Source organism: Myotis nattereri, assembly GCF_964212035.1.
Source record: "Myotis nattereri genome assembly, chromosome: 3".
In the NCBI taxonomy this organism is placed as follows: Eukaryota; Metazoa; Chordata; class Mammalia; order Chiroptera; family Vespertilionidae; genus Myotis; species Myotis nattereri.
Window position 1 is genome coordinate 212,742,289 of NC_138077.1, and position 14,112 is coordinate 212,756,400.

The following is a 14,112-nucleotide window of genomic DNA, read 5'->3' on the forward strand; positions in this document are numbered from 1 at the left end:
CCTTTACCTTGTACTTCCGGAAGGCGGTCTGGACGAGCCTGGCGGCTTCATAGAGCTCGCGCTGTTCGTGGTCAGACAGAGTGAGCTGGGCAAACTCATTCTCCACCTTCTCGCTGGTGGACGCGCTCAGGAACTCCGACCAGTCCGCTGCGGAGGGCAGGCTGGGCTTCTCGAAGGCCATATCGCTGGCTGGAGAGCCCCCGGGGCTCAGGCTGGTGTTGGAAGAGGGGGTTAGAGGCTCGCTATACGCGCTTCTGGAACGAGAGGGGACACGGGGGAGGCGTGATCCGTCTGCACGACCCACAACACGCTGACGTGAGACAGATGGGAGCCGCCGGGAGCCACGGGGGCTGTTAGGAATGTGCTTTCATTCTGGCGCCGGACACACCCGACTTTAACTGTCCTTCGTCAGCAAGTTCACACGGGACACCCACCGTGCGTTCCGCACGAGGCCGAACACTAACCCCACCGAGCACCCTCCCATGGAAGTCCAGTGACTCTGGGGGGAAACCTTAAGATTCGCTGCCTCACAGGCTCTGAGACGGAGAGAAAAACCGTGGGAGAGGCAAGGACGGGAGCCCCAAGGCTTCCTCGCTTAAAAAAAAAAAGTGTCTTTATTGCCGACAGTATTACAGACATCCCTTCTCTTTCCCCCATTTGCCTCCCCCCTGCACACCCCCAGGCCTTCCCTGCACTTTCAGCTGTGTCCATGGGTTATGCAGACCCGCATGTAAGTCCTTTGGTTCATCTCTTCTCTTCTAATCACCCCTCCCCTCTGGGGTCTGTCAGTCTGTCCCGTGCGTCTGTGTCTCTGGATCTGTTTTGTTCGTTGATTTTGTTCGTTAGATTCCACGTGCGTGAGACGTGTGCCCTCGCCTTTCCCTGACTGGCTCACTGAGCTTAGCCTGAGGCTCTCCAGTCCCTCCAGGCGTCTCCCAGGGCGAGAGCCCCCCCCTCCCTTCCACAGCTGCACAGAGTTCCGCGGCGTAGACGCACCGCAGCCCTTACGCACGCATCTGCTGACGGTGGGCAGCTTCCCCCCTCGCTTAGTGAGGTCTAACCGCCCGGCATCCTCAAACCCGGCTCGCCTCCCAGGCCCTCAGACCCAGGAGCTTCTCCCGCGCATCGGACCTGAGCTGGGCGGCGTGCGGCAGGTGGTCCACGTCCGCCAGGTAACTGGCCAGCCAGCTCATGGTGCTGCTGATGGTGGCCGCCTCCGTCCTCTCCAAGGCCGGGGCCTCCATGGGCACGAAGTTCTCCTGCTTGATGCGCTCAGGCGTGGCCTCGATGATGTGCTCCGCCAGGGTCAGCACGTTCACCTGGAACGGACAGCGGGGGCGTCAGGTTCAAGGGACTCAGAGCCCGCCGCCCGCCCGCCTCGGAGAGAGAGGACGGAGGGAGCGGCTTACCCTCCCCCCGACCCACTCCAGTGTCACTGTCAAGCTTTACACCCCGCCCCCCATTACCTCCAAGTCCTATTTTTTAAAAATATATTTTTACTGATTTCACAGAGGAAGGGAGAAAGGAGAGAGAGAAACATCAATGATGAGAGAGAGTCATGGATCGGCTGCCTCCTGCACGCCCCCTCCTGGGGATCGAGCCTGCAACCCAGGCACGTGCCCCGACTGGGAATCGAACCGTGACCTCCTGGTTCATAGGCCGACGCTCAACCACTGAGCCACACCGGCCGGGCCCTGCAAGTCCTATTTTGGCTAAAACCTTAGTTGTCTTACAGCAGTCCTGGCTGGTGCCTGCTCACTCCTCTCAGCTGGGGTCACCCTCTTAGTGGCACTGTGACTGGGCAGTTTTCCAGCAAGTTGTATGAATGGGGTGACACCAGGGGTTACCTAACCAACACCCACCCACACCTTTGCCTGGAGAACCCCAGCTCTGTAGGGGGCAGCAGTGAGCCAGACCCCCGGCACAGCTGGTGGGTGACAAGCAGTTATGATCACCCTCTTCTTGATTTCCCCCCTTCCCACGCACCCGGGGACCTACTTCTGGACAATGAGCCTCTACAGAAAAGTAATTTCTAAAAATTAAATCACTCTAGTTAGGTTGCTGAGATCTGCACCCCAAACACATTCCTAACAGTTACGTCAAGAAGCCTCAAACAAGTCTGGAGGGAGACATGTTTCCAGAATTAGAGATAGACCTTGTTTTTAAAACATCCTTGCACATCTTTTGATAACGGAACGTGAAATACAACAGTTGAAGGTTTTGTTAATCCTCACCTGAGGATATTTTTCCATTGATTTTTAGAAAGAGGGGAAGGGAGGGGGAGAGATGGAGAGAGAGAGAAACATCCATGTGAGAGAGAGACATCCATTGCTTGCTTCCCGACTGCGCCCCAACGGGGACCAGGGATCGAGCCTGCAACCGAGGAACGTGCCCTTGACCGGAATCGAACCTGCGACCCTTCAATCTGAGGGCTGATGCACTAACCACTGAGCACCGATCAGGGCAAGAGCTGAAGTTTGTAAGCGGATCTATACAAGGGTGACAAAATGCTTATCTTACAACACACACCTGAGGGAAGGAGCCAGACACAGAAGACCACACATTTGAGGATTCCATTTCTACAACATTTTTAGAAAAAGCAAAACTCTGAGGACAGAAAGCAGATCCGTGGTTGCCGAGGGCTGGGACGGAGCGGAGTGACGGCCGCCGACACAGGGGCGTGGGGTGAAGGGGGAGCTCTCAGGGGCCCTGGCGATGGTTGCACCGCTGTGTCCCTTCACCAAACCCCGTCAGTGGGACGTAGGAAGGCTGAGTATTATGCACGTTACGTCCATCTCAACCAAGCTGCTAAACATGCGGATCTTGGGCAATTTTCTACATAGAACAACAACTATTTCTGTAATAGGGATAAAAACGAAGACATTTAGGGGGAAATATCACAGCTTTTCTTTCCCTTTGCTATTGGCTCCTGATTTGAGGAGGAAGTAGGTTCTGCTTTGATTTTCTTTTTCTACCAGGGAGGCATTCAAATATTTTATTCAAAGCAAAGTGGAATTTCCGGAGACTAAGGAACCTGGAGCCTGGCACTACTGTCCCCCCCAAATCCTCCGTTTCGTAACTGGGTGGCAGTGTGAGAACAGCCCAAGACCCGCAGTGCACACTTCAAATACCACGTAGCTGACTTCTTGTCGCTGCAAAAAGGCAGTGACATTTAGATAACTTTAAATCAAATAACAGGCTCAGCAGTTGGGCCTGAAAAAAATCATGACGTTCATTTCTAAATTTCTCGGCTGGTGGTCGGAGAAGGTAAAGATCGCCTTTAAACGGGCAGCCTTGGGTTTTTATTTAAATTCTCTTCGTGTCCTGGCATATGAGCAACATTCAGAGATGTGCCTTGAGTCCCTAAAAGGAGCAACTGTAGATAGACATGTGCTCTGTGTCCGGATTACCTGCATCTGCATCAATATTTGTCGCCTATAAACACATCCCGGAAGCCAAGCTTCCAACTGCACTGTTCAGCCTGAGGCAGGGCATTGGTCTCACACTGCGATGAAGGTTGTGGTTCCGCATTTGTGTTTCCTAGCTTTTGCGTCAACGTGTAGAAGCTGTGTGGTTAGGTTCACAGAACTTCACTGACACCATATAAATTACATATTTATATACATATGCATACTATTTACCCTGAATTGTACTGTTTGCCTTTTTTCTTTTTATATATACTTGTCTGTTGTATCTTTTCCCATCACCTTGTTTTCTCGTTTCATTTCATCCTAGTTGTGTCTTGTACAAGCAGCATAGAGTGTATTTTGCTTTTTTTTTTTTAAAAGCCCAATCTGAGCACCTTTTAATTACAGAATCATCAGTTACCAAAGTGGGAATGAATCCCGTTGGAAAATATTCCCCTGTTATGCTTTCCACTTACTATTTCTGTGGTTGCCTGTCCCTTTGTTGCCAATCCCGAATTCCCCCGACGGGGCAGGCGTGTTTTCTCCCGCAGCGACGCAGTGGTTCTGTGCTGCCCACGCGCGTGGCATCTGACAGCACGTCTCGGCCCACACGGACCCGTCGGCGTCAGCAGCGGAACCGAGCCCACCAGCTGCCGGACAGGGGCGCTGCTTGAACACGTTACCTCCTCCACCTCCCTACCCCCCGGCTTTGCTAAGATACTAATTTAGAATTTTAGTTCCGGGTTATTTTTTAAACACTATTCCTTTTTCACGTACGAGCCCCCTCTTAACAACTGCCTCACACACAACCCCACTATCGATAATCACGCAGATGGATCGGTTTACTGTTTTATTGTTCATCCTCCTTAGTTCCCCTCCTTTGAGCTACTGATTTTCACAGTCTGGTGATTTATTATTAAATGTCGTGAATACTGTCCTAGATGACTTACTATTGGTGTCTGACACGGGCCCCACCAGGACCTGGCAAACTGTGGCAGCCCACCCACCAGCTACCTGCTGGTGTCAATAAAGTTTTATTGGCACAGAGCCACACCCACTGGTCCAATACTGCCTGAGGCTGCTTTTGTGCTGGAGGCAGATGGAATCGTCATGACAAGTCTGATGGCCCACAAGGCCTGCAATATTTCCTATTTGGCCTTTACAGAAAAAACTTGCCAACCCTGGTCTAAGCTATGACTTGATTCCCTGGCAGGCAGATCCGTAGTGGAGCCCCCAACCCACCCACAGGGATGGGAGGGCCCTGCACAGGTGTGAGGCTCACCTGTGCTAAACAGAGGGCGGGTAGGATGCGACCCCAGGAGCCGCTCACGGCTCCTCTCCCTGGGAGCGCTGCAGGCTGTGCGGCCTGCGGGGCCCCCCCCCCCCATCACAGCGAGGCCGCAGGCCGGGTGCCCTAGCGAGTGTCTCGCGGGGCCTTCCCTTTCACGCTTGTCTGGGTGAAGTCGCTGGGAGGCTGGAAGGGAGGCGGCCACACGCGTGTCCTTAGGCTGCTCGCTTGGTCCTCTCCGCTGCAGTGCATTTCGACGAACGAACTGCGTTTGCTTAACAGCCGCGCCGCGGGTTCACTGCAGGGCAGAGCCTCTTAACCTCTGCAAGTGTAGCGCCCGGGAGGATTCTGGACCTTCCAGATCCAGCGGTCGGTCGGTCAGCAGCCCGAGGGACAGTTCAGTGCTTGTCCTCAGAGCCTGGTGCCACCTGCCCTTCACGGCGAGGTGATGGTGGCGCCGATCCGTCACATGCTCTCCGCAGGCCTCTGTTCTAGCTGTGCCAGGCCGGGACTCGATCAGAGCTAATCCAGAACCAGTGGAGTCCCGGACGCCAGGGAGAAGGGCCCTGGGTGTGTCTGAGGAGCTGGTGCCAAGAGGGAGGGCTCTGCGGAGACCTGGCCGCCAGCGTGAGGCCCCGTTCACGGTGCTGAGCCCCGGAGTGAACGCGTGGCCCAAGGGAAGAGGAGACCCCAACATCATCATCATGAGGCCAGACGTCTCGTCCTGGCTGGTGAGGAAGTCAGGGGACCTCCGCAAGGTGACCGTAAACATCTAGGAAGCCCTGCCCTGGCGGTACGGCTCAGTGGGTAGAGCCTTGGCCCGCGGATGGAAGGGTCCTGGGTTCGATTCCACTCAAGGGCACGTGCCTGGGTTGCAGACTCGATCCCCACCATGGTCGGGGTGCGTGTGGGAGGCAGCCAATCAATGTGTCTCTCTCACATCAATGCTTCTCTCTCTCTCTCTCTCTCTCCCTCCCTTCCACTCAACGGAGAAATATCCTTGGGTGAGGAGTAACAACAACACAACGATCCAGGAAGCCTGATGATCCCGGCCTCGCAGGCCTATTACCTGGTGCGTGCTCACCTGTATGTCCTCCATGGGCTGCGAGCCGTCCTCGGCCTCCGCACTGTCCCGGTAGGGCCCCATCTCTGAGTGCGCCACCTCTCTGCTAGCCATCATCAGGACGCTCATGGGCTCCCGTGGTCGCACCTGTGCAGGTGCTGCCTCCTTTCCTACACTGGTCCCCTTCGGACTGCCCGTCACCTGCACTGTAGACACACCAATGGAAAGATCTTTGGGACTCCACCTCACTACGGGCTGGGGCTGGGCCGCAGCGGCTCGGAGTCCCGCCGGCTCCGGAGAGGGAGGGGAGGGTGCCCGGCTGCAGGCCCTCGCGCCTTCCCTGGGGCTGAGAGTCTCGGGGGCGGCCTGCTTAGAACTAGGGCTCTGCTTCCTGATCCTGGGCTGCTCCAGGCTCAGTGCAGTGGACAGCAGCTCCTCCTGCCTCGCCTGGAAGGACTCGGGGTTCAATTTATGCTTTTTGGGAGCTGGATAATCTTTGTGGCTCTCACTGCTGTAGTAATTAGAGGGTTCAGACCGAGGTCTTCTCAGCTCTGAAAAGCACAGTAGAAAGGACAGTCAGGACAGGCGATCAGATCAGGAGCCCTAACGAGCTAACGCGCCCTCTAGGCCCGGGAGACACCCAGGGCGAAGCCGGTCCTCGACACGTCCCTGTCCCTGACGTTTGCACACCCCCCCGGAGCATCTATGGACTCAGATCCTCCTCCTCCATCACTGCAGCTCTTTCTTGCACGGACATAGTTTTTTTTTCCTACTTTCTGCATTTGGGGGGCAGGGAGCTAGGGGAGTCACACTAGGCATTCTTACAGCTAAAAGGCAACTCAGAGACAGAAACCCCCCCAAACCATCAGTGAGCACCCTAAGGCCTCTCCTGAGGGGCAGCACCTGGGGGCTCAGCACATCTGAGATGTGGGAACTCTGAGCTCTTACCCGGATTGGTACTTGCAATGACGGTGACGCCTTTGGGGATTTCTGGAGAGGCGATGGCCTCGCTGTGCCACTGGGCCATCCAGCCGTCTGCATGGGGCTCCTCGCTCGGGGGACAGTGGATTCGGGGGCTCTGTCCCAGCGGAGCCTGCTCCCCTCTCTGCAGGTGCTCGAGACACTCGGCTAACTTCACGTGGCCCCGCGACCTGGCGATCCCCAGAGGCAGCCTCCCCAGGGAGTCGGGGATGGAGATGGCCCGCCGGTCCCACTTGTACAGCACGACCGCGGCCTCCAGGTGCCCGAGGGCGCACGCCCACATCTGAAAGGCGGAGACAGAGCGGCGCTCTTAACGGCGAGTTCCAAACAGACTGCATTCGGCCGCTGCGGCCTGGCCCTTGCCGGCTCCCTCCACGGGGCCACGAAACATCATCGTCGCAAAGTAGCTCGGATAGACGTCACGTGTCCATGAGGGACCACGCGGGGGCCCGGCCTGTGCCCATCCCTCTGCCGGCCTGGAGAAGTGGCGTGGGGACCAGTGAGCGTCCTCTTACCAGGGGGGTGCAGGAGAAGTGGTCCACGTTCAAGGGGTCGACTTCCAGCTCCAGGTCAATGCTGTCTGCGTGCTTCGTGCTGCAACGGGAGGGGCCGGCCGTGACCGCCCAGTGAGTCCATGTGGACAGGAAAACCCCTGACACGTGCACACCCCCACAGACGCGAAACCAAACGGAGCCTCTAACCCCCGATGTGCAATAGACTCCGAGCTTCACAGGGCGGCTTGGAGTCTCTCCACCTGGCGAGGCCCCCAGAGGAAGGAAAAGGCCCAACATTCAGTTGGCATCTCCCTGAGTGTTTCTTGGGCAGAAGCTCATAAAACTCCCTTGGAAACCGCCCCCAGAGAAGTCCTGGCTCGCAGGCCAGACCGCACCCTGAGTGGCCAGACCTCTGTCCCCTGGTGAGCCGCTGGGGGGGGGGGGTAAGTGCGTGTGGAGGGGGCGCCCAGCCTCACCGCCACTTGATGAGGGTCTGGATGAGGGTGGCGTAGCCCTGGGCGGCCGCCAGGTGCAGGAGCGTCATCCCGCGGAAGGTCTTCGAGTGGATCAGGTGCTTGGACTTCGCCCAGCAGGCCCGGCTCATCATCTTCTCGCACACGACGACCACGCGGCTCTCGAAGCAGCTGCCCAGCGTCCCCGGGCCCGGAGCGCACTGCGGGGAGAGCACAGGGAAAGCGCACGTGAGGCTCGGAGGCCCCGCGGCCCCGCGGCAGGTCTGCAGCCAGAGCTCCTTGACTGGCAACATGAGGCGGGAACCCTGACAGGCTGAGAATGGGCCGTGAGGCAGAGACTAGGGGAGCTCAGCTCAGCCTGCGGCTCGAACCCGCCACCATAAGCCCCAGGAAGTTCAAAGGCTACAGAAATGCTGTTGCTCCTCATTGTTTTTCCGTTAAGTCTGGGGAAAAGAGCCTGCAAGAATAAAACGGCAGAAGATGGCAATAACGTCATCTCACTAAAGCTGTAAGAGCATCTTTGAAAGCACAGCTGGGCGACCTTGACCTGCAGTAGAATGACCTTGACCCAGAGTCCGGGCAGAGCTGCTTCCTATGTAGTGGGCATGCCCACAAGCACGTGGGATTCACCAGGGAGTGAGCAAAGAGGGGTTTAAAAAGAAAAATCTTCACTGGAGGATAGTCTTTCCATTGATTTTTTAGAGAGAGTGGAAGGGAGGGAGGAGGGGGAGAGGAGAAGAGAGGGGGAGCGAGACAGAGAGCGAGAGACATCGATGTGAGAGAGACATTGATTTTTTAGAGAGAGTGGAAGGGAGGGAGGAGGGGGAGAGGAGAAGAAAGGGGGAGCGAGACAGAGAGCGAGAGACATCGATGTGAGAGAGACATATCAACTGGTTGCCTTCCCCATGTGCCCAGACGGGGCCCGGCGAGTGAACCTGCAACCAAGGTACAGACTCTTGACAGGGAATTGAACCCTCAGCCCTTTGACCTGAGGGCTGATACTCTAACCACTGAACAAACTGGCCAGGGCAAGAGGGATTTTTTTTTGCATTCAACAAAAACAGCCACGTCTCCAGCACGTCAGGTGGACACGGATACTCACTGAAGCCAAGTTAAACCGATGAACGTGTGATCACCAGCATCTAACATGGGGTCAGGTTACACCAGGACAGCGGCTGAGCGGCCGAACAGTAAAATGACATCCTATTCCCTGAAGGCAGCCTTTGTGGACTACAGGAAAGGGATTTCAAGGGAATCTCTTACTTTAGCGGGGAGCATAGTAAACAACAATTACTTCTTTTATAAACCTTCTTGGTACCGGTGAAAAGAAGCCTATCTTAGCCTGAGGAATATTTTACGGCATGCCCAGTCTTTCCTTTTCCACCGATTTCTGAAGGTAGGTGAGAATTAAGAGGAAAACTCAGGGGAGAAAGGAGGATAGCTCTTGGGGTGTGGTACATTATGCCTTGCTTTCATCTATTATTACAAATATTACCAACCCTTGATATTCACAAGGATCATAAAACTCACAGTGTTTACTTCATGTAATTGTTCAAGAAAATCATCATTTCTTTTGAAGAGGAAGAGGGGGAATTATGTGAGATTTAGGCAACGACTCGGTAGCAGAGGGAAGAAACTCGCAGTCCCTTTGCATTTATGCTGGGGTCTCCTGAAAGATCACTGTTCCCTCGGAGAGGTTCCTGAATGAAGCTCCCAAATGAAATGTACATAAAACCTTCCAGACTCTCAGGACCCTGAAACAGCAAGTGGTGATGTCCCTGTCCTGGGCAGGAGGGGGCACCCTTCGTGAAATCGATGAACAGGCACACGCGGAAGAGGGCAGAAGGAACAATGCTGTTTTTACTGAAAAATTACCCAAACTGTTTCTCCGGGCCCTTTTCCTGTTGGTCTTCTTGAGTTTCTACAGGCTCATGAATGACCAATTGAATTCAGTGCCAGTGTATATTTAGAGCTAAGACAGAGACAGACTACAAAACACAAACTGATTCTAACTGAAGTCTGTGCCCGCAGCCCTGAGTCACCGCAGGCCTCCCTCCCCGCAGGAGACAGCGGGCGGCCTGAGACCAGGGACAGGGTCCGAGGCCCAGGGAGGAGGCACGGGGCCGGGAAGCAGCCCTCGGACTTCGGCCTCAGCCAGGAATGACCCAGCACCAGCAAAGGGACTGTGGCCACTGCCTGCCTCCCCGATCAGTAACAGATCACACAAAACCGAAGACGACAGTCACTACAGGGGTACCTGGGCTTGACTTCCGCTGTTCCCGCTGCTGGCGCCCCCGCCGCTGCCGCCTCCTGCGCTCCCCGGCTTGTGTTGCTGGGACCCCGTCATCTCCGCCATCCTCCGCTCCATCTGCTCCAGCCGCTCCAGGATGGACATCCTGAACTGGTTGTCTAGGGCGGGACGAGGAAGAGGGAGGTTGGTGCTGGGAGAAGTGCAGCTCGTGGCCTGTCCACGCCTGCAGGGCTGGAGTCTCCTTCCCTGAACCAGCCACGGAGGCTCGCCCAGCCTGGGTTCGCCCCATGGCAGCGAGTCTGACGCTGCACACAAGATGGGGCATCTATGTGGCCCAACGTTCTCAGCTACTCGAACAGAAGAACCCCTTTATGTCAAAGTCCTGCTTTGGGGTTCCTGGCATCCCCATTCCCCAGTGGAAACCTTAAAGAGATCGGGGAGAGGGGCCCTGAGCACAAATGGAATGAGTACAACTTCATTTAAATCAGTGGGGAAGGGTCTACAGACACGCATTTTTGAGGTATCACCTGTTTTACCCAAACATTGGGGAAAATGGCTTAAAAAATTTTTTTTTGTTAATCCTCACCAGAAGATATTTTTCCCATTGCTTTTCCCATCGAAGGGAGGAGGAGGAGGAGAGAGACACACAGAGAGACACATTGACCAGCTGCCTCCCGCTCACGCCCCGACCTAGGCACGTGTCCCAGGCTGGGAATCGAACCCTCGACCCTTTGGTGCACCGGCGATGCTCCAACAATGAGCCACAGGGGCCAGGGTGGGGGAAAATGTTGTGAGAATTAAACGAGATAATATTCGTGCAGGTTCAGAACACGGTTAAGTCCCAGATACGCGTGCCAGCCATCAGCGTCTTCAGACACACGACCTAAATGTCCTTGGACACCGACAACAGCTGTGACGCATACTCCCCCTCCCGTGGCTCACGGCAGAACGGTTTTCCACATACAGCCGTCCGACTCCTGAAAAGGAATAACCCGGAAAAGAAACACTTTCTCGGCATTCCTTGCCGTCCTGACTGTAAACCCTGACACAGGTGATTAAGGCTTATTGGTTCTACTGGCGATGAAACGGACTGGACGCTTCCTCCGTGCCAGTCACCGCTTTACAAATCTGAACAACGGTCAGGTGAGGTCGGGACGGCTGTGATCCTATTTCTCAGATGCAGAGACTGAGGCCGCGGAGATAACCATCTATCTGGCTCGCGGACCGGGAACCGCGGGAAGGAAAGTTATGGGGAGAGAAGAGGCACACGGATCAGAGAGTCTGAGCCTAGGTCAGTGGTCGGCAAACTGCGGCCCCTTGAGTGTGGCTCTTCCACAAAATATCACGTGTGGGCGCGCACGTACAGTGCGACTGAAACTTCGTGGCCACACTCAAGGGGCCAAAGAGCCACATGTGGCTTGTGAGCCGCAGTTTACCGGCCATTGAACTAGGGAGCGGAACATTTTCTCACAGTGGAAGACAGCCTCGCCCGTTTCCCAGGAACACTTCCAGTGCTGGGTGTCGAACGCACTTCACGTCACTCAGCCACAAGAGCGGGAGGAGGAAAACTACTTTTCAGGAACTGATTCGGTTCCCGATGAGCTACTTCCAGGAGCAACACCGAGAGAAAAGCCCCTCCTCCTTCAGCGCGAAAGGCAAGTCGCACAGCAGACGGGTGACAGACGTGAGCGCCTGCCGCCTGGCGTCTCCGCGGCTGTCACCCGTGGGAAGCAGCCCATGGGGTGGACTGTACACGGCCCACGTCACGCGGGACCAGCCACGGCAAACGCGGGACAACCCCAGAGGTGGCGCCGGAATCCTTCCTCGTGCCAACCCCCATCCCCGTTAGGAAATGGAAATTTTGCAGAATCGGGGCCCCTGCATGTGGAGCGGGCTGAAGACTAAGAGTTTCCTCTTCCGGTTAGAGCCTGACTCCTGGGGGTGTGGCGGTGTCCTTCGTGGCACCTGTATGGACTGTCCCTTACTCCTGACGGTGCCGCCCAGACAGCCACCCCTCTCTCATGGTCAGGCCTCTGTCGCCCTCCGACTGTCTCTCTGGCAGCCCACAGACGCGGCGTCTATTAAATGAGTGTTGTGAGCACATGTGCCCATGTTTGGAGCTGGTGGCTAAGATGAACCCTGTCAGGGAAGGAGCAGAAGGCACGGGAGGGCTGCCCAGCTGTGGTCAGCCCCGAGGGAGCCCTGTGGCCACCTCCCTGTCCATCCGAGTGGCTTTGTTCTGGCTCCGCTGCCGTGCGCTGGCCTGTCATTGCCGCCCCTCCCCCCCGCTGGCTGTGGGCTCTGCAGAGACAGACAAAGCCTCCCTGACACCATGGGGCCAGGCCCTGCCCACGGCATCACCCGTCAAAGCGTCCGACAGTCGCCCCGACGCCGACACGGTGACTCGGTGTCTGCCATGGACAGACGGACCGACATCCCTGGCTTCTGCTCTGGGGCTTGTGCTCCCGGCCATCCCCCCAGCTCGCTCTGCAGGGAGCTCTCAGACGCGATTAAGCTGCTCTGAGAAGCACTTCATGAAGACACTCGAGCAATTACCTGCCTCTTAACCAAGTTACATCCTGCATTAAGGCATCTCGGGGCCTCTCGGCTCCAAAGGGGGGTGGGGGGTGGGGAGATGAGTCACGTCAGAGCCATCTCGCATGGAAACAACGGAGCCGCATCCAGGGCGCGGCGAGAGGCCGAGCTTGTGGTCCTGCACCCTCTCCTGGGGCGAGGCAGGGGCGAACAGGTGGGCACAGCTGCCCGCCTGCAAGGCTCACGCACACACACAAACGCGGTCTTCACACCTCCCTTCCTGGTAAGTCAAACAGCAACTTTATGCTTGGTCTGGCCTGACAGCTTCATTATGGCCACTAACACGTGACTGTAAAATAGTTGGCAAATTCAGCATGTCACCTTCGCTGTACGTATGTGTGTGATTACAGGATAAAGGAAATATAATTTCTGAGAAGACAAACTTTTCCTGATTACACTGGAGTAAGAAAAGCACATGTAAAGACTCATTTATTCGCGCACAGATATTTGCTGGGCACCTGTGTGTACCAGGCCTGGGAGGCGCCTTGACCATCAGTGACGATAGCCCTGCCCGCATTTGTTGGCCAACAAGTAACTCCCGCAGCCTGAATGGGGGGGGGGGGCAGTTTTCAACCAACATGTTGGGGGTCAGAGAGAGAAAACAAATAATAACGTAGGGGCCGAGAGATCTGGCCCACTTCTCGCCCACGACGTTCAAACAAAGCCCACGTGACTCCACTCAAGGGATTCCACGCATCGCGGGAACAAGGCTGCCCAGTAGGTGGGAGCACGTCCCGAGAGCACGCGGGAACAGCCGGCCGCTCTCCGGGCTCGAGCTCCCGCCCGGCGCCGCCTGGCTTTCGGTTCTCGGCGAGAAGCTCTGGCTACCTCGTCTCACCAAAGAACACGTCGCTGCCAGTGCAGAAGGTTCTCTAGTTTTTTAAAAATAGGTTTTTATTGATTTTAGAAAAACAGAAAGGGAGAGGGAGAGAGAGAGAGATGGAAACACTGATGAGAGAGAAACATCGATGGGCTGCCTCCTGCACGCTCCCTACTGGGGATCAAGGCAGCACCCCGAGCATGTGCCCTGACCGGAAATGAAACTGGCAATTGCTTGGTGCACAGGATGACGCCCAACCCACTGGGCCACACGGGCCGGGCAAGGTTCTCCCGCTTTTCACACTCCTGGGTAAGCCACGTTCTCAGCCCTGGCTCTAAAGACTGGGCAGGCCCAGGTATGCAGCCTCCACTCTGCAGCGCAACGTCTTGGGGGGGGGGACGGGTGGGGGAAGGGTGTCTGGGCACCCTCTGTGCATTTCTGACAAGTTCTCGGGTGACGCTGAGGCCGCGTTTCAGGAACCGCGGTGCCACGACCAAGCCTCCTTCCCCGAGCGTGGACCTGCCCACCAGGAGCTGCTGAAAGAGGATCGAAGAGCCACCTGGTCGAGCAGCAGCACAGGTTCCTGCCCAGGGACACAGGAGACGGACCTCGTGTCATCACGCCAGGCCCCTGCACACGGCTCGGTCCACACGCCGGCTGCACCCTCTCCGCGGGCGCACGGCTCTTCCGACGGGACAGCCCTGCAAACCACGGGAAACCCGCCCACCTGCGCTGCGCTG

At 56.5% G+C, this 14,112-nt stretch overlaps 1 protein-coding gene across 9 annotated transcripts in view; it reads right to left on the reverse strand.

Moving 5' to 3' along the window:
• Positions 1–14,112, reverse strand: part of CAMTA1 (calmodulin binding transcription activator 1) — a 675,715-nt gene that overhangs the window by 20,106 nt on the left and 641,497 nt on the right. For 5 of the 9 annotated variants that reach the window (XM_081085444.1, XM_081085443.1, XM_081085441.1 and 2 more), the window contains 7 exons: positions 9,964–10,115; positions 7,710–7,906; positions 7,255–7,333; positions 6,707–7,022; positions 5,780–6,309; positions 1,132–1,319; positions 8–254 (listed from right to left, as the gene is read on the reverse strand). In XM_081085444.1, coding sequence (XP_080941570.1) covers positions 8–254; positions 1,132–1,319; positions 5,780–6,309; positions 6,707–7,022; positions 7,255–7,333; positions 7,710–7,906; positions 9,964–10,115 — 1,709 coding nt within the window. The remainder of the gene's footprint in view (positions 1–7; positions 255–1,131; positions 1,320–5,779; positions 6,310–6,706; positions 7,023–7,254; positions 7,334–7,709; positions 7,907–9,963; positions 10,116–14,112) is intronic. The other 4 variants (XM_081085448.1, XM_081085446.1, XM_081085447.1 and 1 more) reach the window with 1 other exon arrangement.